Raw genomic sequence first — 22,622 nt, 5'->3', positions numbered from 1 at the left:
ATCCTGTAACTTATCACTGAATATTCGTCTTTCACTAGTTTTTTTTAGGTTCCCTGGAACCAGCTGGAGCTGTAAGAACAGGTATACTCTTCTCTCTTCTTAGTTCAGATTTAAATAAAAATAAAACACAGTAAAAGTAAAAATATTCCAGAAGCGCAGAACATGGATGAAGTTCTTGTAAAATAAAATGAAAAATAAAATGACATTAATTTAATTTAATTAGGGACATCTGACATGTTTCTTGTTAAAAAAAAAAATCATTTAAAATGAAATCAAATAAGGGACACGTCACTCTTGTTTCTTGTTAAATAAAATGAAATGAAGTTAAATAAGATCAAATAAAATTAGGGACATATCACTCAAGTTTCTTAATTTAATTTAAATAAGATGAAATAGAATTAGCAACACATCACTCTCGTTTCTTGTTAAATAAAACAAACTAAACTAAATCCAGGGCTCTAAAAGAGAAGAATCACAGCAGTTAATCAATTTAAGTGACTAAAATCTTGAAGTGAAAAGTACATGTGAAACTGTTTGCTTAGATTCCAAAACTTGGGTTTTGGGTACCCAGATATTGTTTAATATAAATAAATTAAAAAAATGAAATCATAAGTAGATCACCCGTTTTCCAGCCATGAAAAGGAACAGTCGTAGTATTTGCTATACAAAGACAGTTTAAGGGCTTACACTATGTAGCTCTCTTTAGCTCATAATAATTTAAGGTTTTAATTTAATTTTCTACATGTTTTTTTTTACCTCTTCTGTAGCCATTATGAGCAGCAAATCTGAACTTGCAGTTGTTACTGTGGAGCTGTTTACCGTGTTAACTATTTTATTTGTTTTTATCTCTTCTGCTACAACACAAGCAAAATGTGTCTGTAGTCTTTGTTTCATAACATAAAAAAATGATTTTTTTTTTAGCTTCATAGCTGAACTCATATCTTAAACAAAACACAGTCAGATGACTCATGCTTTAAGACAATGGAGGCATAACATTTTATTAATTTAAATTACACGCAGTCAGTTTAAGGTGAAGCTGCTCCACGTTGAGTTGTTTACACGGCGTAGCTCCTAATTTAGCTAATGACGGCTACCAGCTGCAAACTGCACATTACCACATCCTAGACGCTCAGACGTGTAAATAACTGTTAGAAGACGTGACATGCTCCGTCCCTTGTGCTGGCTGGCAGGCACAACAACAAAATTACAGAGTATTTCCCGTTGCATTTGTTTTACTGACACACTGGATTAACAGATATGGTTTGTTTTATCATCCCTGGCAAAAACACAAACTCTTACCAAGTGGTTTTGCTGTTTGTTTCTACTACAAACATCTTGGTTCACTTGAAATAAGACAGAACTAGCTTACAAGAAGCTTTTCAGGAAGATGTAGGAGCTTTTTTAATTATTAATTATTTTTATTCCACTGGCAGATTTTTTTCACTTATAACAAGACATTTTTTCCTCATGTTTAAGTGAAAAAAATCTGCCAGTGGAACTCTTACTTTTTAAAATCAATATTAAGGAATTATTGACTCAAAATAAGCTTCATACATTGCTGAAATGTTTGTAAGTTAGTTTAGTCTTACTTCAGGTGTACTAAGGTATTTGCACTAGAAAGTGGACCACTAGATTTTGTGTTTTTGCAGTGTCGCCCAACCCCCCCCCCCCCCCACACACACAAGATTTGTTGAATAACAAAAAAAAAAATCACCTGTTGCTATAGTTACCTTCATTTCCAGCCACTTATTACCAATGGGTACAGCTGGTATCTCCTTATCTTATTGACCAAAAGCACCTGCACAGAGACTGGGTCAATAAAGAAAAATGGGAAATTCCAGCGTTGGGGTTTCAGACCAAACATCAGGTATTTGTGCCCCACATACTTTCGACGTATATCCTTGTCTCCTGAGCGTTTATCATCACTGATAGGACCAGGGGACAAGCCTTAATAGGTGACTCATTAGAACGAAGCTGGTAAAACATCTCCCCACATTATCATCTCTAAGGTTGAATCTTTTTTTTTTTTAATGCACAACTATTGACTTTATATCTGTTTCTGACTTACATGCTGTAAAAGAGAAGGTTCAAACTCCTGCCAAGCATTCACACCATAAAAAATACAAGCAGCAACATGAACCCAGGGACACTTGACTGAACTCTGTGATAAGTGGTTTATTTTCCATAAACATAAAACAGTTGATACTGCTACTGAGGAGTCATTATCGGCCACCAAATAAAAGCTGCTCTCTTTCATCATGACTTGTATCTTTATTATTATCTTTTATTAAAAATTAGTCACACATGAGCAGTTTTCTGAAAAAAGCTTTTTTTCTTTTTCTTTGCTGGGGTTATGGAGTCGCTGTGCTGGGAATGGTCTGTCGTAGGAGATGATGGAGCAGCGTGGTCCAGAAAGCGGTGAGGCACGCGCCCGATAGAGTCACGGCCAGGTCGCCGGCCTGGCTCAGCCGCCGTCGCTCGTTTGCGGTCAGCCATGAATTCCCCGCGGCTCTCCCCGGGTCGTCTGCCCGGTCCGCTTGGCTGACAGACGGCGTCCTCCTCCGCGGAGCAGATGCCCTGCCGCTCCGCTCTGCAGCGCGTACACATACACAGATAAAAGACACACGGCAAACATGACATTAACAAAAAAAAAAGAAAAGAAAAAGAAGACAGTGAATTAATAGGTGGGAAACTCTGCCATCTTGTGGCTACTGTTAGCAAGTGGCCGCACCAGTGATTAAACGGCAACTTACCCAGACAGCCCTGCAATGGCACGACGACTACGAAGACAAATATGGAGACAATGGCGGCGTACGCCTGTGGAAAAGACAGATCAGTGATTAAAATGCGTGGTGTTTTATCTCACACAACACTGCAAAGACACTAAATCTTACCAAGTATTTTCTATCTAGTTTCCCCAAAAGTGGTTTTGTTTCTGTTGCTGTAAGCTTCCAAAGTTCAATTCAGCATATTTTTAATATAATTTTATTTACTTATTTGACTAATTTTATTTACTTTTAATCTTGTCCTAATGAGGATAAAGTATTTGAGTCTTTTGTTTCATTGTTTTAATGGCTTTTAACATTTTAAAGTATTGAGCACCCAGCAACTTTGAATCATTTTATATTTATTGTGCTCAAAGTTTCCTGTAACTGTAATCAAATCTACCTAGTGGTAAAAATAGTGCTGATTGATTTGACTGACTTGTGTTAATATCTTAGTACACATGAAATAAGACAAAACTAACTTACAAGTAACCTTTCAGCAAGATTAGCTTGTTTTAAGCCAATAATTCCTTAATATTGATGAAAAAGTGCTGGTTCCATTGGCAGATTATTTCACTTGGAGGAAAAATGTCTTATTATAAGCCAAACAGTCTGCAAATGAAACAAATACTTTTTTCATCAATGTAAAGGAATTACTGATTTAAAACAAGCTGATATATATTGCTGAAAAGCTGCACTGAAAAAGGACAGGTGACAAAACTTTTTAAAAAATGAGTTAATTTGTCAAAAGTAATCAAATTAGGTTTTTCCAAGAAAATATATTAAGATTAAATTTTTGTGTTGAACAAACATAAAGTTTGACAAACTTAATGCAATTACGTGTAACAATCAACTCTTTCTAGGTTAGTTTTGCCTTATTTCAAGGGTGTTAAGATATTTGCATTAGGAACTAGACCAAAATTACTTGGTAAAATTTTGTGTTTTTGCAGTGAAAAAAATAAATCTGTAATGGATTTAATGTCCAATTTACAGTGAAGATTTCAGACCCCTCAAAATTCTCCACCTTGCTCTAGAATTTAAAGTACAAACCATTATGTATCTTACTGGACCAATGCAAAGCGGCCCGTCATTGTGAAGGGAAAAGAAAATGACACGTTATTTTTGTTGCTCATTATTTTTTCCCAGATAGCTCAAGCTCAGACAGATTGGATGGAGCGTGTCTGTGAAAAGCAATTTTCAAGTCTTGCTGCAGATGGATGTAGTTTGATCTAAACATTTCCAGTGTAGGGAAGGTGGAAGACTTTGCAGGTTTTTGCAGTCTCAAGCCTCCCTGTGCACCTTTTCTCCCTCAAGGTGACGCACAATGTTAGGTTGTTACACAAACATAGCATGTATGCTAAAGATAAGAACCGTGGTTTAATCTGACCAGAACTCCTTCTTTTTACATGTTTGCTGCATCTCCTAGATGGCTCGTGGTAATATAAAAAGTCAGAGTAGACTTCTTGTCGCCTACAGTGATGCACTGAGAGTACTTCTGAAAAGACCAACATGGGTCAGGGCAAGCCAAAAGTTTATGACGACTGGAGTCCACACTCTGCAGGGTGTGCTTAGAAATCTGATGTATGAGTTCATATGCAGTTTAAATGAATCTGAAAATTAATTTCTCATGGCCTTAGTAAACCATGATAAATTGTTTACACGATACCTTATAGCTGCACACGTTACCATTCACAGCTGTGGAGACACTGGTACAGTTGTCTATTATTACATTTTGATTATGTAACTTTTAGATTGTAGATACGAGTGTGTTTGGCTGTTATTTATTTTGTTCTTTTTCTTAGTTGGACCTTGAGCTGAGTAGCTAGCTGGCTGTCTGGCTAGCTACCAAGCTGGCTATCTAGCTAGCTATGTAGCTAACTGTCTATCAAGCTAGCTAGCTCTTCTCTAAAGGTCTTGGTGAACGACCAGGATGTACATATCAAGTGGAGTATTTGTAGAAGTGAATGTGTTGGGCTTATCTTGGCCCTCAGACAGTAATTGTGATTACTATACAAGAAAAGAAATGAAACAAGTTGTATTTCTGTATAAGATGTAATTCAGTCAGAGAAACAATCTTTACTAATTAAGTGGCTTCAGAAGGCCGTTGGCTGCACATTGTTTTAATTTGATGTATCAGAACAAAGATGGCTAAACGAAAATGCACGCTGCAGTTTACAGACTTTGATTTGAAAACCATATAACATTTCCTTTTCACTTCACAACAATGTTTTATTCTACGTTAGTCTGTCACACAAATACCAATGATTATCCAATAGTGTAAGTAAGACAATGTGGATGGAGGAAAAAAAAAGCCTGGCTATAATTAAAACCTGAATTATTCTGAGATACAGTAGGACAAAAGCTTGAGGTGTGCTACTTTTCTATTCTTGCTGCACACAGTATGGGACGGCTGTCTCATGCTCACCAAAAGGAGCTGTGCTCGGCTCTGAGTCACGCTCCTCCAGGCTCTTCCCATCTGGAGTCCGAGCAGAGCTGCAGAACAGGGCGTAACGGCCTCATCATCCTCAATCTCCGCACATCTGAGCGACGAGACAAAATAGTGCGAGCCATGTTACATCATGGGCTGTTTAATAAGCACAGACCTACCACGGCGCATTAAGGCCACTATAGATGGAAAAGAAAAAATGGAGTAGACTTGCGCCAAAAAAAAGTCAGAAATTTTGAGATTGAGTTCAGAAAGTTTCTAGAAAAAAACATTAAATTTCTGAGATTGAAGTTGAAAATTTGCTAGATAAGATGGATAAAAGCATGGAAATTTTCTGAGCTTCAAAAGTCAAATATTTGTGAGAAAAAGCTCAGAAAGTTTGAACATTTTTGAAATATTTTAGATGAAATTCCTAAATGTGTAAAAACGCAGACATTTTGAGACTAGTTTCAGATTTTTTTTTCAAGAAAAAAAAAGGAACTTATGAGCTTCAAAAGTTGAATATCTGCTGGGAAAAAAACTCCAAAATTTTGAAAATTTTTGAAAATGTTCCAAACTCAATTTTTTTTAAATTAAATTCAGAAATTTTCTAAGAAAATTTCGGAGTTCCAAAAGTCAACAAATATCCCAGAAAAAAAAAATCAAACTTCTTTATTTTAAATATTAAAAATTTTAGCTCAGTATCAAAAAATATTTTGAAAATATTTAAAAATAGTTTTGGAAATTTCTCAATTTCAAAAGTTTAAACATTTTTGAATTTTGAAATTTCAAAAAGTCACAATTTTTCTACTTTTAAAATCAGTTTGTTTTTTGTCCCCTCCCACAGAAAATTTTAGATTTTTGAAACACGGACATTTCTGTATTTTTTCCAGAAAATTTCCGTGACTAATCTCAACATTTCAGAATTGCTTTGGCTGAAATGTACCTCTTTCCCCACCTTTTCTACATTGGCCTTACCACGCCGTCATATCAGATGAGAGCAGAGCAGAAACTTCCATTACCTGTTTAAAATCTTCTCCGTCACGGCCTCCACTCCGTCGCCACGTGACACGTTGAAGAAGTCAAGGACGCTCCGTGGAAGGACGTACCCCTTTTGAGCCAAAACGGCTAAATTGAACATTCCCTGCGAGCCGGTGTGGAAAAACAGAACGATAACGGTCAGCTGATGCCTTATTCACTCAGAACGTCTCCAAATAATAACGGCGTGTAGCGCCATTTGTTGTTTTTATTGCGCCGGGCCTCAAGCCTGTGGAAGTTTAATTAAGTTTATCATAGGGTGATGAGATTACAGCTCAAGTAAATCTGTCACCTGAGGGCTGCCCGCCAGAGCTGCTCTGCTATACATTGATACGGCCTGCTCAGCCAAGGATAATGAGTTCCCCCGTGTGCCGGCGGAGGAATAGTAGTAGTAGTCTCCCATTTCCAGCAGGGCTATAAAAAAAAGACACATATTTGCTTGTTCAGTGACCAGACTGGCAGAAAAAGAGACGGAGAGGTTGGAGCAAAACGAAACGAGATGAACTCACTGGATGGATGAGGATCAGAGTTTAATATAGAGTGGTTGCGATATCTCCACCGACAGTCATAACCGACGCCCAGCTCCTTTTTGGTCGGGAGAGAGCAGAGCAATAACGAGGGCGTGTTATCAATTGCTAATAATTTCCCTCTGGGATAGTTCTCTTCATTTAGCGTGTGACTGGAATTGTGAGCGATTTGTCCATTAGCTACAATCACAACTCCAATTATGATGCATTAAATGCGGAACTGAACCAGAGTCGGATTAAAAAGGCGGCGGCTGGAGCACTGGAGGAGGCGGGGGGGGGACAGGAAAGGTGTGTGTGTGTGTACCTCACACAGGTGAGCAGTGTTACTCTGGGCTAAACCCAGGCCGGTTTCGGCGGCCAGGATGTACTTCACAAGCGCTTCCTCCCTGTTGGCGGCGCCGCACACCACAAAGACGGGAGACAAAGAGCGCAGATCAGAGGGAAAGGATTGCATCAACACGAGAGAAATAAAAGTGAATTTTTTTTTTTCCTACCAGGCTCCCTGGAGGTGGGCCTGAAGAGCCTCCCTCATCATGAATCCAAGGTGGCCGTTCTGTTTGCAGACGTTTTGCAGTAATCTGTGCGATGAGTTTTATGAAAAATATGATTTAGACCTCAGCAAAAAGGATTTGAATGTTTTTTATTGAGATTGCATGTGACGGACCAACACAGCGTAACGGACGATTGTGAAGCGGAAGGAAAAGAGTGCTCGCTTTTCAATTTTTTTGTTCTTTTGTTTTCAACAAAATGTCGCATGAATATAATTTCATCCCCCTCCAGTCAATATTTTTGTATAACCAGCTTTCGCTCCAATCACAACAGCAATTCTTCTGGGGGTAATGTCTCCATCGGCGTTCCACTTCTAGAGACTGAAAATTGTTGACAATTCCTCTTTGCAAAATAGCTGCTTGCAACGTCACAGGCTGGTGAAACGATATTTAATTTCAGTCGGTGTATTCTTTTTTTCTAAACACCAAATGAAATGTCGGATTCATTTAGAAAATCTTGACACTTCAGTCAGATTGCATTGGGAGTGTCTATGAAAAGATTTTCTTTTGGTTTTAGAACCAAGCATTAACTTGCCCTTCGTAGTTCTGGCTGTTTGTTTTTTTGTGGGCAGAAGATGAGTTTGGACCAATCCATGATGCGACCACCACCATGCTTTATTGTGAAGCATGGGTTTCCCTGTCTCATCTGTGTGCCGACTCCAGCCTCAACCTGAATGGATTTTCGTTTCCTTTACCAAACGTTTTTCTTCTACTCACTTTCCTATAAATATGCTTGGATGCTCTGTGAGCAACTAGCTTATTTAGTGACAACTTTGCCTACTGACTCAGAGTGAGAGACCGTTTAAAGGCTCAGGAAACCTTTGCAGGTGTTTAGCTGTTGATGGTGTGACATTGTAAGTTTCTAATACTTTCACAATATCACCATATCTAGAGACACTGAACTTTGAGTGTTCATCAAATTTCCATTAAGTAAAGGATTCAAGTGTTTCAGCCTATGTTTATTAAACTTAAATCATTGAGCAAAATATAAAAATTTTTTAATGATGTACTTGTATACACAGAGATGTACAGGTAATTCAGTCAAACTACTGATATCTGTTAGGTGATCTCTAATGCACCACTTACTACACTTCTTTCTTTAGGTCTTTCCGATGACACCAGGCTAAATACTGAAACGTCCCAATTCTCAGATTTTAATTGCTAATAAAAAGTTGTTGTTTTTTTTACTTCTACTTCACCATTATATGATCATTTGTGTTGGTATATCGCTTATGAAATATGTTATTTGTGATTGTAATATAAAATGAAAGGCTCAGGGAGTAGATCAGTTCAAAAAGCAGCAGCAGCAGCAAACCTGCTCTCTGTACGCTCACTGGATTTTGGTTAAACAGAACCTCTCTGTGTGCCAGACAACAATGCAGTGGGAACAGCTCATATTTTTAGATATGCAAATGCTGCTTTCTGACCTTGAGTTAGCCACCGTCACTGAAATTGGATGGCATCGAACTGCAGGCTACGGTGCAACAGCCCATAATGATGCTTCCTTCACCAAGCTAATGAAAAGCCCCTTACGTCACGGCTCTCTGCACATCCCGAGAAACCCCCCGCAGGCTTCCCGTCGAAAGGTACCACGCCACCTCCACTGACGCAGCCGCGTGGCCGAAGCGGGACGCGTTCAGGAACTGCTCGAACGCGGCGCTCTGCGGATGGAGGCAAAAGCACGGATCAGAAAGAAACAAATGATTACATCTGAGCTGCGGAACCGATTGTAAGGGTCTGAAAATCAAAAAGAAAAAATTAAAAAACCTCGTTCTTCCACGGCTTGTCTGGGTTTTCCCCGGTGAGATGATAAATTCCCAGGTTGAACATCCCATCATCGCTCCCATTCAGGGCGGCTTGTTCAAAGTATTTTGCCGCATTTCTGTGGTCCTTCAGCACAATCCCATGGTACCAGCCTAAGCCGTTCAGGGCATTAATTGAGCCCTGAAGCGTGGGGGTGGGGGAAACAGACAGCGGTTTTCACAGTGAGCTCCTATATGGAGTAAACACACCGATTGATTGCTGTTCCCTCACCATCGCAGCTGCTTTCTTCAGCAGCTGAAAACCTTGAGTGTAGTTTCTCTTCACTCCCTGGCCCTGAAGGAATCAACATCAATCAGCAAATCAATAAGTGTCAAAACGGAGGCAGCGCACGCACAGAAACACAAACACACACACACACACACACAAGCGCATGCACTCAAACAGTACTGTGTTTAATTCAGTCGTAAAATAAGGTCCTTATGATTTTGCACGACCTTCATTAGCAGGATGGAGTAGTCGTAGACCGCCTCGGGATCCTTCATTTGCATGGCGCTCCTCTCAAACCACTTCACGGCGCTGGCGATGTCTTTGGAGACTCCGTTTTGTCCCCAGTAAAGCATTGTTCCCAGACGTCTCTAAAGTTAATAGAGTTTTTATTAGTCTGTTCTGGACGCAGACTCCACCGCTGACCGCAGAGGAGACGCTACACTCCTGTGCTTTTCATGCACCTTTCCACCAGACAACCACACAGAGCTCATCTGAATAATAAATGCCGTGAATTTGGACTTTCGGGTGGGGTGCATATGTAGCCGACATACCTGAGACTCCAGGTCTCCCCTCTCTGCTTGGTACTGTAGATACTGAAAGACGTCACTTGACTCATCCATCAGGGAGTTCAGATCGTCTTCGTTGCCTAAATAGATAAAGTGAGGTGTGTATTGCTGCGGGGAAGAGAAACACAGTGATTACGGTGGTTAAACTTGTTAAAGCACAAAGTGGGTTTTTCTTAATAATCAAACTTCCCCTGTAAACACTCACAGCCATTAGATATGACACATCTCCCTCGCTGATTGCATCATTATCATTCATTAGGCAAATTTAATATCCAATCAGTGTGAATCAACCGCAGTGTTCAGTTGTCTACCAGCTACTGAGATACACACCTGGTTGGACGTTCAATATCAAGATGTACATCGTATAGATTTTAGGCTTTTTCCGAAGCGGTTCAACTTTTCCTTTTTTTAAGGTTGCTTAAAGAAAATGACGTATATTTTTTGCAACTAATTCTAATTCTAGTTTTAAGAAATGGTTGAATATGTTGTCTAATCATTCATCCCTCAACAAAGAGTATTTGAAATCCCCGATGAGTAAGATTCTGGTTTCCTTTTATACCAAACGTGAAGACGCAGCATTAAATTACTATGCACCACAGATCTGGAACAAACTTCCAGAAAACAGCAAAACTGCCAAAACACTGAGTTCCTTTAAATTCTTTAAAAACCCATCTGTTTAGAGTTGCCTTTGATTAGTAGTTACTGAAACCATTGACCAACATATTTGATGTATTTGCTTGATGACATAACATTTAATGTTCATTGCTTGTTTCATAATTGGCGACTTTATGATGTTTTTATAGTGTGAAGCACTTTGAACTCCCATGTCGCTGGAAGGCGCTACACAATCAATCTCGACTCGCGCTAAAAGAACAGCAACATCAGAACAAGCCGATTTAAAAACGTGCAAACTAAACCCGAGGAGTTTGGGGAAGTGCAGAGCTAAACAGAGACCCAGATGTGTTTTTAGTTGCTTTGAATATTCATGATTTATTCCACAATTAGTTTCGAGCACAAAAATATCTCTCCTCTGAATAATGAGGACGGCGTGGGTGTGGTTTGATCCGACTTGACTGACAGCTCTGCAGTCACAACAAACCTCGGTACAGAGTTGAGCTCCGACTGACATCCCTTTTTAAAAACACATCTCTGCATTTTAGTGAGTTGTTGAAAACGTTTCTAAAGAATAGATGGTTGTTGCACTTTGATCTGATTTTGTCCTTTGGGTCAAACTTTTAAATGGCTCTTTTTTTTCTTCTTTTTTTTGTTTTTAGTCATTATTGTTTTCGTGCTGCATCGATTCCCCGTTCAGGCTGAAGCAGACAGACGGGTCTCTCTGGTGTTTTCATACACCTCTCTTCATTAGATGGAGCTTATTGAAATACTGATAGAATAAACAGGAAATCAGAAGGAAGCAGGCTTTTCTCTCGTAGCGGGGCCTCTTATCTTCTGAGTGCTCTTTGGCATTCATCAAGACGGCTTGATTTCTAAATGAAGATTTAGAGCTCATCCATTCTCCCTTCTCCTGCAGCCTCCTCTCAGTCCAGCTGGCTGGACAAACAAACATGCAATTAATCATATTTTTAGAGTCGGTACGTTTTAGAAACCCGCCGCCATGTGTGACGCACGTTTTATCTGCCGGGAAAGAAAAACTCCCTATTATCGCTTTTGTATTCTCATTCTAACCAAGAGATGAGAAGCAGATCGATACTCGGATCAGTTTGAACGAGAGACTGGAAGTTTGGGTAAAATTTAAATTGCGTTAATCACATCTGCTTTGTTCGTTAGGCGTCGAAACGAATGGCAATCGCAGTTTCTTACGGGGTGTCACTTTAAGTAGTGGTTTTTTTAAATTAGAGTGAAACGGACCAGCTGCCGAGTCTGGTTTTAGAAAGAGCCGGCAGACTGACAGCAAAATCAATTTCATCTTCTTCCTGAAAAAGAAACAACAGCAAAACGCAGAGAAAAGGCTGTGCTGACCCAAACATGCCGGACTGCTCGGTCTAAATAACAAAATGATGAAACTGTAGATCATTTCTAGTAACGACCACTGGTTATGATGGCTTTGGGTTTTTCATTCGAGTTTAGTTTTGTTCTGTTGTGACTTTCGTTGCGAGTTCTAATTCATTTTTAGAGTGGCATTGCTAGTTTTTATTAGTTCCCATTAGTTAAATATTGTTTTGTTCTTATTAGTTATAGTAGTTAGTTTTTTGCTACGGTGGTTAATTTTTAGGAGCAAAATTCAAAAAGGTCAAAGTATTGCAGTATGACTATGTATACATTGACTGGGTAATGATTGATCAACAGAAAATACTGTTTTCAAAAAATGAATTCAAGTAGCTGATGTAAATTGTTTAAAAGGCTAATAAATTGATTCATAAACACAAGAACAAAGGATATTACATATATAATTTCAGTATATTTTAATTAGCTTAATAAACACACAATATGATTCCAGGTATAGTTTTTCCCCAGTGATCACCATTTTCACTTTTTTCCGTTAACTAAAATGTTTCAGCTTTCGTCAATTTGTCAGGTTCTCATAATGCTAATGATTTCACAAAAGTCACAGCGAGTGTTACCTTATGTTCATGTATTCGCGATCTGTCGGAGCTGCTCTGCGAGCCGATGTTGGAGTAGTAGCCGTAAGCCATGTCCAAGTCTTGAGGAAAACCATCGAGTCCGTGCGCGTGCTTGAACCCCGCATGCATCAGGGCGAAACGGTCGTCACCAGCTGCACCAATCAAACTATAGGCGTGACCCTGAAACAGATAGTAAGTGTAATACAGAAAGTTAATAAAAGTTCATAGCCCTTGAACTCTATTCACGTTTTGTTGAGTACAAAACATTACTTAGTAGACAGAATCGTGAAGACCAAGATCATGGAGAAAGTTCAACAGATCTCAAATTTAAGACTTTTTAAAACCATTATGAATTACCTACATCCTGACAGAAACGAACAAAGAGAAAATCTCTTATGTTATATAGAGTAATGCCAAACTTTGCTTTTTTAGCATCATACGAGTTGGCAACAGAAGAGGCGAAGACAAACATTGTCCAGCCACCGGACAATAATTGTTGTCTGAGTCCCAAGGTGAGAACAAGTAAGAGTGGAGGAAACAAAGAAAGATGGAGAGAATTACGAGAAAACACTCGAGAAGTCTGCTTCTACACCTGTAGAAAGCAAGAGAGAAAAAAACAGAGAACCAAGAGACGATAGAGAAAACCTACAACGTCACTGAAAAGTTCACATTACAAATTAATACAAGATAGTGGCAACTGCAGCCCCAACATAGTTTATCTGAAATCACCTGAATCACAGTGAACATGAACTGAGTCAGTTTGACCAGGGTGAAATGAATTTCTAACAGTTCTTGTAAAGGATGAACTGACATTGGGGTAGAGCTTCACCTTCAAGAAGAACCGTGACTCCAACTGGGCAGACAGACTCGTAATGGTCTAGATCAGGGGTCACCAACTCCAGTCCTCGAGGGCTACCATCCTGTAACTTTTAGATGCGTCTCTGCTCAAACACACCTGGATCAAATAAACTGCTCGTTTAAAGCCTATTGCAGAGAGGAATGAATGCTGGTGAGGGAATTCAGACATTTTGGTGCAGAGGTGAATCTAAAAGTTGCAGGATGGTAGCCCTTGAGGACTGGAGTTGGTGACCCCTGGTCTAGATCAAAGCCTTATATCTCTAAATGGCCTAGTCTAAGTCCAGACCTGAATCTAAACATGTGGCAGTTTGAAAAGAAAATGTAAGAATTGAATTTAAATTTAAGAACATTTTGAAAATGACGCATTTTTCCCTTCCACTTCACCGGCGAGCTCTATTTTGTGTGTGTCCTATTAGATAAAACGCCAATGAAAAACACGGTGTGCAGGGCTTGGATTTTACCTTTTCTCGATCGGCTGGGTGACCCAGGCCAGACAGGTAGATGGTGGCCAACAACAGAGATGCTCTGTGATTCCCAAAGCAGGAGGACGCCTGCAGCAGGACCATCGATTCGGACGGGATCTGTATCTGCTTCCCTTCCACCAGGAAGACGGTGCCAACTGTTAGCTCGAACAAAATGCTTCCGAGGTTCTTCATACCCAAATGTTCTGCAGGAGCAGATTAACGCCGTGAATGGCTGGATAAAAACGTGTCTTTACTTGGCATGGAAATCTCTGTCACCTCTCTGGATAATCTCCTCCATTCCCTGCAGGAAACGAAACAGCGTGTTGTGTTTCTGCTGCGTTTCCGCGCTCCACGTCTGTGTGCACGTTGCCTCTCTGTTATCAAACTGACCCCAGCGTCTCAGAAGGTCGTTGGAGCAGACGGCTGAAATAAAGGGGGGAGAAGAAGACGTTCCCTGTATTTGTGCACTTGGAGCGTTCGCACCTTTAAAATCAGACTCATACAAGGTGTTTCTCTGTAGATTGGCTGCAACGTCACGTTTTCAGGACGGGTCAAAATCGTGACTCACCTTTGTTGGTCGGGGACAGAAGGTGACTCTCGGCTACTTGGTGCAGAAAAGCTTTTGCAAACGTTTTCGTTTCCTGACACGCCATGTGAGCCCTGTCCAGCTCCTGTGCTGTCGACAAGGGGTGAAGTTGATTTGTTATCTGGAACATGAAAAGCAGTGGAAGTTAAAACAGGAACGGACAGTCGAGGAACGGAACAAACGCCCATTTGTGATTTGCAGAGTGGAAAATGTCACCTCGTCGGTTCCGAGACGATAATACTTGAAAGGTCCAACGTAGCCGGCGAAGCCTGACATGTATCTGCCTCCTCCAATCACAAAGTATCCGTCTGTGTCGTCGAAATGGATGCTGTTCTTAAATCTGAAAGATTTTTAAAAGCGTTTAAAGCTGTGTGTAAATAATTAGATACCAAACAGATTTTTCCCTCAGTGCCTTCTTGGTAAATTACTTGTGACAAATAATGACTTAGGCCAATATGAAGGTGAGGATATTTATGTTACCTACTGGAATTTTGTGTGACAAAAAGTAAAATTCTGAAGTGGAAGATTTTCTTTCTTTTTTTTTTTTTTTTAGAAAAACAAATCTGAAAAGTGTGGCATGTATTTGTTTTAAAAGCCTCCTGAGTCAATCTCTAGGTGCAGTGTTGGTTTTCCACCAGACATCTCTCTTTGAATTTAGTCCAATAAGCTCAACTTTGGCTTAGCCTGGGCAAAGTAAAGGACGCCATGTTGCTTTATTTTAACAACTTCTTCCTTTCTGTCCCATCAGGGCCTGATTTGTGGAGAATAATTTAGTAATTGATTAATAAGTAATTATTTTAGTTGTCGATTAATTAATCAGTTATTCTCACGTTGAATTATTAATTTGGATAAAAAAAATTGGCACATTCTGCAGTGTGTTTCATTTAAGCGTTTTTTATACTATTTTAGAAACACATTAACAATTCAAATTAACAATTAAATTTTACTGTCTAACATTCAATAACAGCATTGCTTTAGGGAATGCCTGGTCATTTGTAGCAAAGGATTCATCTGCAAAATAAAATACTTCTAACATCAACATGAGAATTTTTTTTTCTTTGCAGAATTTGAACCGGGTTAAGCCAAAACTAAGCCACTCGATGCATTCTGGGTAAAAAGCATTTTCAGATAAAGATGCTTTAAATACAAATTGTATATTATTTTGTACAATTTTAGCTTAATTGCTGTTGAGTGTGTGACTGTCTCTTTTTGAGTCTGTATACGCCTGTTAATGATTAACTGATTGCTAAATTACTTGACGATTATTTCAGTAATCGATTCATCACGATTAATCCGATTAATCGTCTGAGCCCTAGTGGAGTGAAAAAACTATTAGTTATCCTTTCAACAGATCTTTAAACCCTTGATCTGTGTGCTGTGTTCCTCCATGATGCCGTTTACTCAGTAATGTTTTCTGAGGCCTTCACAGACTGGATTTATTGATTCTGAGATGGGAATTTACTAATTTAGTGGTTCAGGAAGACTTTGGGGCTTGGTTAGGGGTGTCGGGTTAAAGGGGGATGCTAGGCATATTTTTTCAGAAATAATTTTAGATCTTTTTCAGACCATAAGACATTTTATCTTCACAATTATGCACCACACTGTGTTTGTGACCTCATGACAAAACTTAAGGGCAAAATTTGTGCTTTTCCCCATTGATTTACATAAACAAACTGGTTTAGCTTACACATATTCAAATCTGTGGCTCTTGGCGTCCCATGTTACGTTCAGCAGCACCTGAAAGTCCAACATGACAAGGTAAAAGCTCAGCAAAAAAAACAAAAAGAAAGCAAAAAAAAAAAAAAGAAAACTACTGAACTGTGGACAACTTCAAATTGAAAACACAGACCACAATTGCCTTGAATCTCCCAGTTGGAAAGAAACCATCGTTCAAGATCTTGCAGCAGGAAACAAAGAGCCCGACCAGCAGACGCGGCTCAGGAGGAAACGGATGATTGTGCTCGCTCAATTTCAGCTTCAATTCCTCCTCCGCCCACCCAAAACCGCATGTTGGTGCTTGCTTTTTTTTTTTTTTTTTTTTACCTTGGAGTCCAGTATGTAACAGTCCAATCTAATCCATTTCCACAGGGGCAACATTAAGTGGGTTCGAAATGCTTCATCTTCCCCGGTTGTCAGGCGGGCTTGAATTATGATGTCTCCTGCACAGAAGATATGACAGTCGTATATTTCGCCTGAGGAAATCCAAAGCTCTTTATTAATACATAACACAGTCTGTTCCTGAGTCGCGCAAAACACACATCATCGCTCGCGATCGTCTCCCAGCAGCCGGGGCCCAAATCCTCCATGGCAGGATATGTCGACACAAGCCGCTGTGACCCACCTGTTTCTGAGAGCTGCATCAGCACCGAGTCAAAGAGATGTTCCTCATCCACATGATGGATGATCCCACAGTGCTTCTTCTGACACCATTTTAGCAGGTAGATCCACACGGAGAAAGCGGTGCTGGAAAAAAACAAACAACAAGGCATGATTGGACAAATCATTTCTTCACCCAGTCAGGCATGAGGGTTGAATTTAAAAACTCTCTGCTTGTCTGCTAAGAAAAAAAAAAGAAAAAAAAAAAAGCCTGACCTTGCTTTCTTGCACTGACCGTAAATAAAAAGCTTATATGCTTGGGTGAAGAGGCTTGGCGGAGCTCATGAAGTCATTTAGAAAGATGGCGAATTACAAGTGAAAGCTGCGAGGGCTTTTTGACAGAAGCTGAAAGAGAAACAGCCACTGACCTGTGGCAGTCGACCTGCTGCTCTCAACACACACCGCTGCGTTAGACACACACCGTCGTCACCTGAACCAAGCGTCTTTATGGTGTTTAACGTGTAAAATAGAAAAAAGGCTCACTTTTTTTTTTTTTTTTTTAAGCATGTGCCACAATATGTGCAGACGCAGCATGCGGTGCTGAGGGGAGGTTGTGTTGCCCGCTGTGTGGGCGAACCTGGAGCAGAACAAGCGTCTGATAGAATGAGGTAAATTAGGAGTCGCTGAGCGAAGCCCACCTGGGCTCGGTTACGGCACGAAGACGGACTCTCTCCAGGGAGCCGCTGATGAAAGGCCGGAACCGGCGGACCACCCCGAAGTGCTCTCCAGTGCTGGCCAGGGGGAAATTCAGCAGATCTACCACATCTGTGCAGAAACACAGCATTTTAAAGACACATTTAGGAACACACAGTCCAAAGCAAACATAATTTCTTCCATTGCTAATTTTCTTCTACTTTTTTTTTCGTCACACTTAAATGTTTCAACATTTTAATTTTAAATGCAGAACATTTATTGAAGGAAAAACTATTCAAACGAACCTCACCCTAATTGAGAATGCCTGCTTTGCTAAATCTTGTCATTTTCTAGTCCGTCTTCACTTTACTTACCAGCCTAATTGCTGCTAGGCCTGTAAAATAATTTAAATAAACCCTGTTGACAACACAGAGTAGATTAAAAGCCCTCAAAATGCTACTTCGTGCTCAGATCTAAAAACGTCCAGTGTAGACATCTTGGTATGAGTGGATTATTTGTTAGGTAAAGGTAATTTTATTTATATAGCACATTTTCAGCAACAAGGCAATACAAAGTGCTTTACAGGAATTAAAAGGAAATACAAACAGAATAACAAACCAAAGGAAAGAGCAAAAGGAGAAAAAGAATCTAATGTTGATATAAAGTATGTAAGCTAGGTGCTCCTGTTCAGGGTTGATGAGTATCCTCTGGTCTAATTAATTTTCTGGGTTGGAAGATTAGGACTCTAAAACATAAACTTTGCTAAGGTCGTTTTTCTGGATTCTAAATTTGTTCTAATCCCTGTTCTGGGTTGATAGATAACTATAAGTGAGTAAGTTCTGGACTTTCTAAGTGTGCTCTAAATTTGTAAAAGTGATGAGTAGTAATAAAAACTGTTAGCATCTGCTGTGAGCTTCAGTAGCTTCACTGTAAAACATTGCTGCTCAGAACAATGTTAACGTGCTCAGTGCCTGCTTTCCCCATTGTACCGGTAACGTATTGAGAGAAAACGACAGAGTGATTAAGGGTGTCACCTGACTCATGTGGGCACTGATGGATCCTGTCGTTGGATGTCAGCCACGCCGCGAGTTGAGCAGACCATGACGGGCACCCAGCGGGGGCCGTCCCTGGCCACAGCGAGAGCCGCACAACCCGCTGCACTTTATGAATTCCCGCCACGGAGCCGATTTCACTGCCTTTTGTCAAATAATCCAACCAAGCTTGAAGTGTCACGTTCTGGGTGTCTGCTGCGCTCCCGTGGAAACGGCGGCGGTGGTGATGGGACACGGACGGAGGCAATCTGAGCAACACCTGCTGGACCCGGAGCGTTTGAGGTGTGCTGCTGATCCATTTTCTCCTGAAGACCACCAGATCCGTCTTCCTTAATGTTGACAGCACGACTTCCACCGCGAGCTGACACGGCCTGGAGCACTGATACCGCACACGGACCACTGAGCCATCTGCCACTTTGTCAGGGACCGAGTCGAACCCTATGAAACTGTCAGGTGCGGCTTCGTCCCTGTGGGTGGAAACGCCTCGTAGCACAGACGCTGCCTGGGTGAAGAGAGGGAAAAAAATTAAATCAGTGTTATACAAAGGGGAAAAAATGCTGTTTTTAAGTTATTCCACTTTAAGAAAGAGGACAAACTACATACTGGACCATCTGTTGCTGTATTCTGAGTCAACGTGACAGATTTGACAAGATCTGGATCCATTTCCAGACTTCTCTACATCTAACGATTATTTCAGCAATCGATTATTCTGACAGTCGATTAATTGGATAAAAAATATGGCCATATTCCTCCTTATTTAGCCACTTAAGTCTTTTTTTATACATTTTAAGAATTTAAACATTTTATTGCCTAAAATGCAATACAAAATTGTTTAGTTTGTGCATCATAATTTGTACCAAAGGATTCATCTGAAGCGGAAAAAATACTTTCTCCATCAGGATGTGAAGAGATCCTTTCTGCTTGACTTAACTTCCACAAAGTTACCTGTTGGTTTTTGAGTTGACCGATTAATACTTGGATAGCAAAAGGTGTTTAATAGGAAATCTTTTTTTATTTTATTTTATCTGTATTGATTCTCAAGGAAGTATCATTTCCATGACCTTAGGCCTCTACATCACAACACTAACTTCAGTATTTGAAATACGGTGGACAAGTAGACCATTACATTATAACAGTCAAAATAAAAATGCGATTTCAGTTTCCTGAGAAAGATTAATAATGCAGGGAGGAAAAGAGAGTGTGGAAGAAGAAACAAAAGAACAAAGAAGTTAAAAATGTAAAAAGCAAACCACAAAAAAAAAATACACCAACGAAAAACATAGTATTAAATAATTATGAAGTGTGCCTGTTATAGGAGAGTGGATTATCGAGGAGATTTCATCAGGTTTGGTCTCTAAAAATGAAATCAGATCTTGTAAGTTTTACATAGTCTGCCCAAATCTGCCACCACTGACAAGATTGACAGAGGCTGTTATTTTTTCCATTTTATATGTTAAATGTTACGTCGTTCCAGTTGTCTAAGGTTGGTTTGTCCTGTGATAACCATTTTCCTGTAATGTTTTTCTTACTTGCTATTAATAAAATAGTCATCAGATATTTGTTTCTTTTTGAAGCTTCTTGAGGAATTATGCCAAAAAATACGTAAGTTTGATCTCCAAAGGAATGTTCTGCTTGGAAATACCTTGCAAGGCTCTATTTATCTCTTTCCAGTAATCTTTTATAATTGAGCTGTCCCAGAAGACATGATAATGGTTTGCGTTTTGATTTCTACATTTTTTCCAATGCGTAGGAGGATTTCCATCATCGTGGCATTTCTGAGCAGGTGTGATGAAGGATCTTACCAGATTTTTCCAGAAAATCTTTTTTAAAACAGAAATTGAACCAAGCGAAGTTTTGCCAGTTATGTTTTTGTCCTGTATGCAAAATTCATATTTTGCACAGTTTTGGCTCAATTACTGCCAACTATGTTGTTCTTTCAGAAAATGGCCTTTCTTTGAGTCTGTACACTCCCTAAGCAGTCAATTACAAAATTAGTTTTTATTATTATGTCAATTATCGATTAATCCAATTAAATGTTTCAACCCTAGACATATTCTTCAACTTTAAAGATCGGCCTGTTTTGCTACGACTTTCCTTGCTTACTCTAGCTGTCCACAAACAAAACAAAGAACAAGAACATAAACACTATGAAGACTTTTAACCACAACTTTAACTTTGTATCATGTCACAGTTTATATCAGTTTAAATCTGTTATAGGCTTGGACAGATCAATTGGCTCCCTTGATAAGCATCTGCAACAAAAAAACCTTCAAATAAATTCAGAATTTACTGCAGCATGTTGAGAAGAGTTTGATTTTAGCAACACAAGTTGCATAAATAATGCAACCATTAACAGCGAAATATAAATGACTTTTCTGTGACGCATAACTATAACAAATTAAATCTTTGCGTCTTTCTGAAGAACCAAAGCAAAGAGTGGCATCTTGTGTTGACCAAGTTTCCATGACAACCATTTGATATAATCTTGATCATTCTTAACGATTTTTTTTAAAGCTGTTTTAGTCTGTTCTCTCCAACATAAACATACTTCTCTCTCTTCTAAAGGCTCAGGAAACATTATTAAAGGTCATGGCATCGTGAACTCACCAGGAGACTTTGGAAATCTCCACTAGTAAACTCAGAATAGGTCATCATTACGTCTTTTTTTAAGCGAATATGAAAAAAAATATGGCCAAATCGACAGAAATCAGCAACCAGTCCAAAACCAATCTTTCATCACACATGCTTGGTTTCTCTGGGTATTCCAGCTTCCTCCTACAGGAGGGAGGATTTTATTTCTTCACCAAATATATGTGCTCAAAAACAGCATTGTATTTTCATACAGATGTAATAAAAGAAGCTTCTGTTTTAGGGTTTTTGATTCACATCTACCTAAGATGAAAACAGACTTTGAGCAAAAATTAGACAAATTAATCCTGCAAACTAAGTTGATCAGATATCGACTAGTCATCACTTTGATAAAATAATGGCCTAAGTTATTTTTAGCCAAAATTGACTTTGGCAAGAAAATCACCACCTCTTTATTTCCAAAATATGTTTTAGGCACCAAAAAAAGAAGTCGCTTTTGACAACTATGACTTTGGCCATTATTTTAGGAAGGTAGTGATATCCAGCTGGGCTCTGACAGCAGCTTCCTGTAGTGTAAAACAACACTGTGGACAGAATGACAGTAAACCAACATGTAATGAGGTCAAAACAAATTAAGAGTTACATTAAAAAAACTTATTTTTTTAAAGTCACAGGAAACATTTAGATTTACCGACACATTTAGGTGAATGTAAGGTGAACCTATTATTATCTAGTCACTTTCACATGTGTGTTTACTCATGTCTGAATGTAATATTATTAAAATTAACTGTTCTGTCAAAGATGCTTTAAAGAATATAACATGTTTGTGAAGAAACTGATCAAATCTAATTATAGTTTCATATTCATCAGCTAATGTCAGGGAGGTAAAGTGAGACAAAGTTGCTTACCAAAAGGAAACAAGCAGTGAAGGCAAATCCAGAAACGCTGATGTGAAACCAAGTCATTGTGACAAGGGATTAGAGCAAAGTGGGACATGAAAATAAATATTTAAACTTTCGGTTCATTGTTTCTCAAATAAGCAAATGTAGCTTCCTCTGGCTATCCGACACCTGCTGGTTGCGTCTCGGACAAACAGCAGTTGTGCGAGCACACGCCCTGCAAAATGCGGCGCTACCTGATATTCTGGTGTGGCAGGTTCAAGGTTCAGTGTGAATCACCTATAAAGAAAAAGTGGCGTGCTGGAAAGGGCTCGTCTGTGCAGCGCTGCTGTGAAGCTTCGCATTGACATCATGCGTTATTCTAACAGGGATTTGATCCGTAGGACTGCTGCATCAAAGAGTCAGAGTTAATTTAGAGTGCTCGAGCCAAGGCTTCAACATCACCCCACACTCTCTCTGGCCTACGCCCACACAAGACTTTGAAGCAATCTGATGTGAAAAACAACCTGATATCACAGCCAAAATTAATTACCCATGGGCTATTGACTTTATGTGTTTCAAAGAGAATGAAACATTGGTAATGATGCGGATGGGTTGTTTGAGTGACCACACAGAAACATGAGCCCGACCTTCTTGTCTATATAAACGATGATTACTGCAAGCATCGCCGCGGGCTTCAGATG

General features: G+C 39.5%; 1 protein-coding gene across 2 annotated transcripts; it reads right to left on the bottom strand.

The window, feature by feature from the left end:
• Nucleotides 1–2,155: 2,155 nt before the first annotated feature.
• LOC106921329 (protein sel-1 homolog 3) lies at nucleotides 2,156–22,140 on the bottom strand. 2 transcript variants are annotated; one of them, XM_014992939.2, is made up of 24 exons: nucleotides 21,949–22,140; nucleotides 18,434–18,949; nucleotides 17,405–17,531; nucleotides 16,732–16,853; nucleotides 16,434–16,549; nucleotides 16,078–16,127; nucleotides 14,607–14,730; nucleotides 14,373–14,511; nucleotides 14,081–14,227; nucleotides 13,802–14,007; nucleotides 12,483–12,662; nucleotides 9,886–10,008; nucleotides 9,562–9,702; nucleotides 9,338–9,400; nucleotides 9,071–9,247; nucleotides 8,837–8,964; nucleotides 7,250–7,333; nucleotides 7,060–7,141; nucleotides 6,738–6,813; nucleotides 6,521–6,642; nucleotides 6,213–6,334; nucleotides 5,191–5,305; nucleotides 2,754–2,817; nucleotides 2,156–2,590 (listed from the first exon to the last, which is right to left on the bottom strand). In XM_014992939.2, exons 1-24 carry the CDS (start codon nucleotides 22,034–22,036, stop codon nucleotides 2,352–2,354), a joined length of 3,351 nt encoding a protein of 1,116 aa, XP_014848425.2. In that variant the 5' UTR covers nucleotides 22,037–22,140; the 3' UTR covers nucleotides 2,156–2,351. The 2 variants fall into 2 exon arrangements, with proteins under 2 accessions (XP_014848425.2, XP_014848426.2); XM_014992940.2 differs by having other exon boundaries at nucleotides 18,434–18,953; nucleotides 21,949–22,134.
• Between the last annotated feature and the right edge of the window lie 482 nt (nucleotides 22,141–22,622).

This window comes from Poecilia mexicana, unplaced genomic scaffold, assembly GCF_051168715.1.
Source record: "Poecilia mexicana isolate PSO_F unplaced genomic scaffold, ASM5116871v1 scaffold_4, whole genome shotgun sequence".
NCBI classification, from domain to species: Eukaryota; Metazoa; Chordata; class Actinopteri; order Cyprinodontiformes; family Poeciliidae; genus Poecilia; species Poecilia mexicana.
This window is presented reverse-complemented; position numbering and strand designations above follow the sequence as displayed.

What these genes read in the sequence shown, in the direction of transcription:
- LOC106921329 (XM_014992939.2), bottom strand. Translation starts at nt 22,036, where the DNA reads ATGTCCCACTTTGCTCTAATCCCTTGTCACAATGACTTGGTTTCACAT. An exon ending in CGCGAATACATGAACATAAG is followed by an intron (nt 10,009 to 12,482) that starts GTAACACTCGCT and finishes TCTTCCCCGCAG; the next exon opens with CAATACACACCTCACTTTAT. An exon ending in ACAAGCCGTGGAAGAACGAG is followed by an intron (nt 8,965 to 9,070) that starts GTTTTTTAATTT and finishes CTCCATCCGCAG; the next exon opens with AGCGCCGCGTTCGAGCAGTT.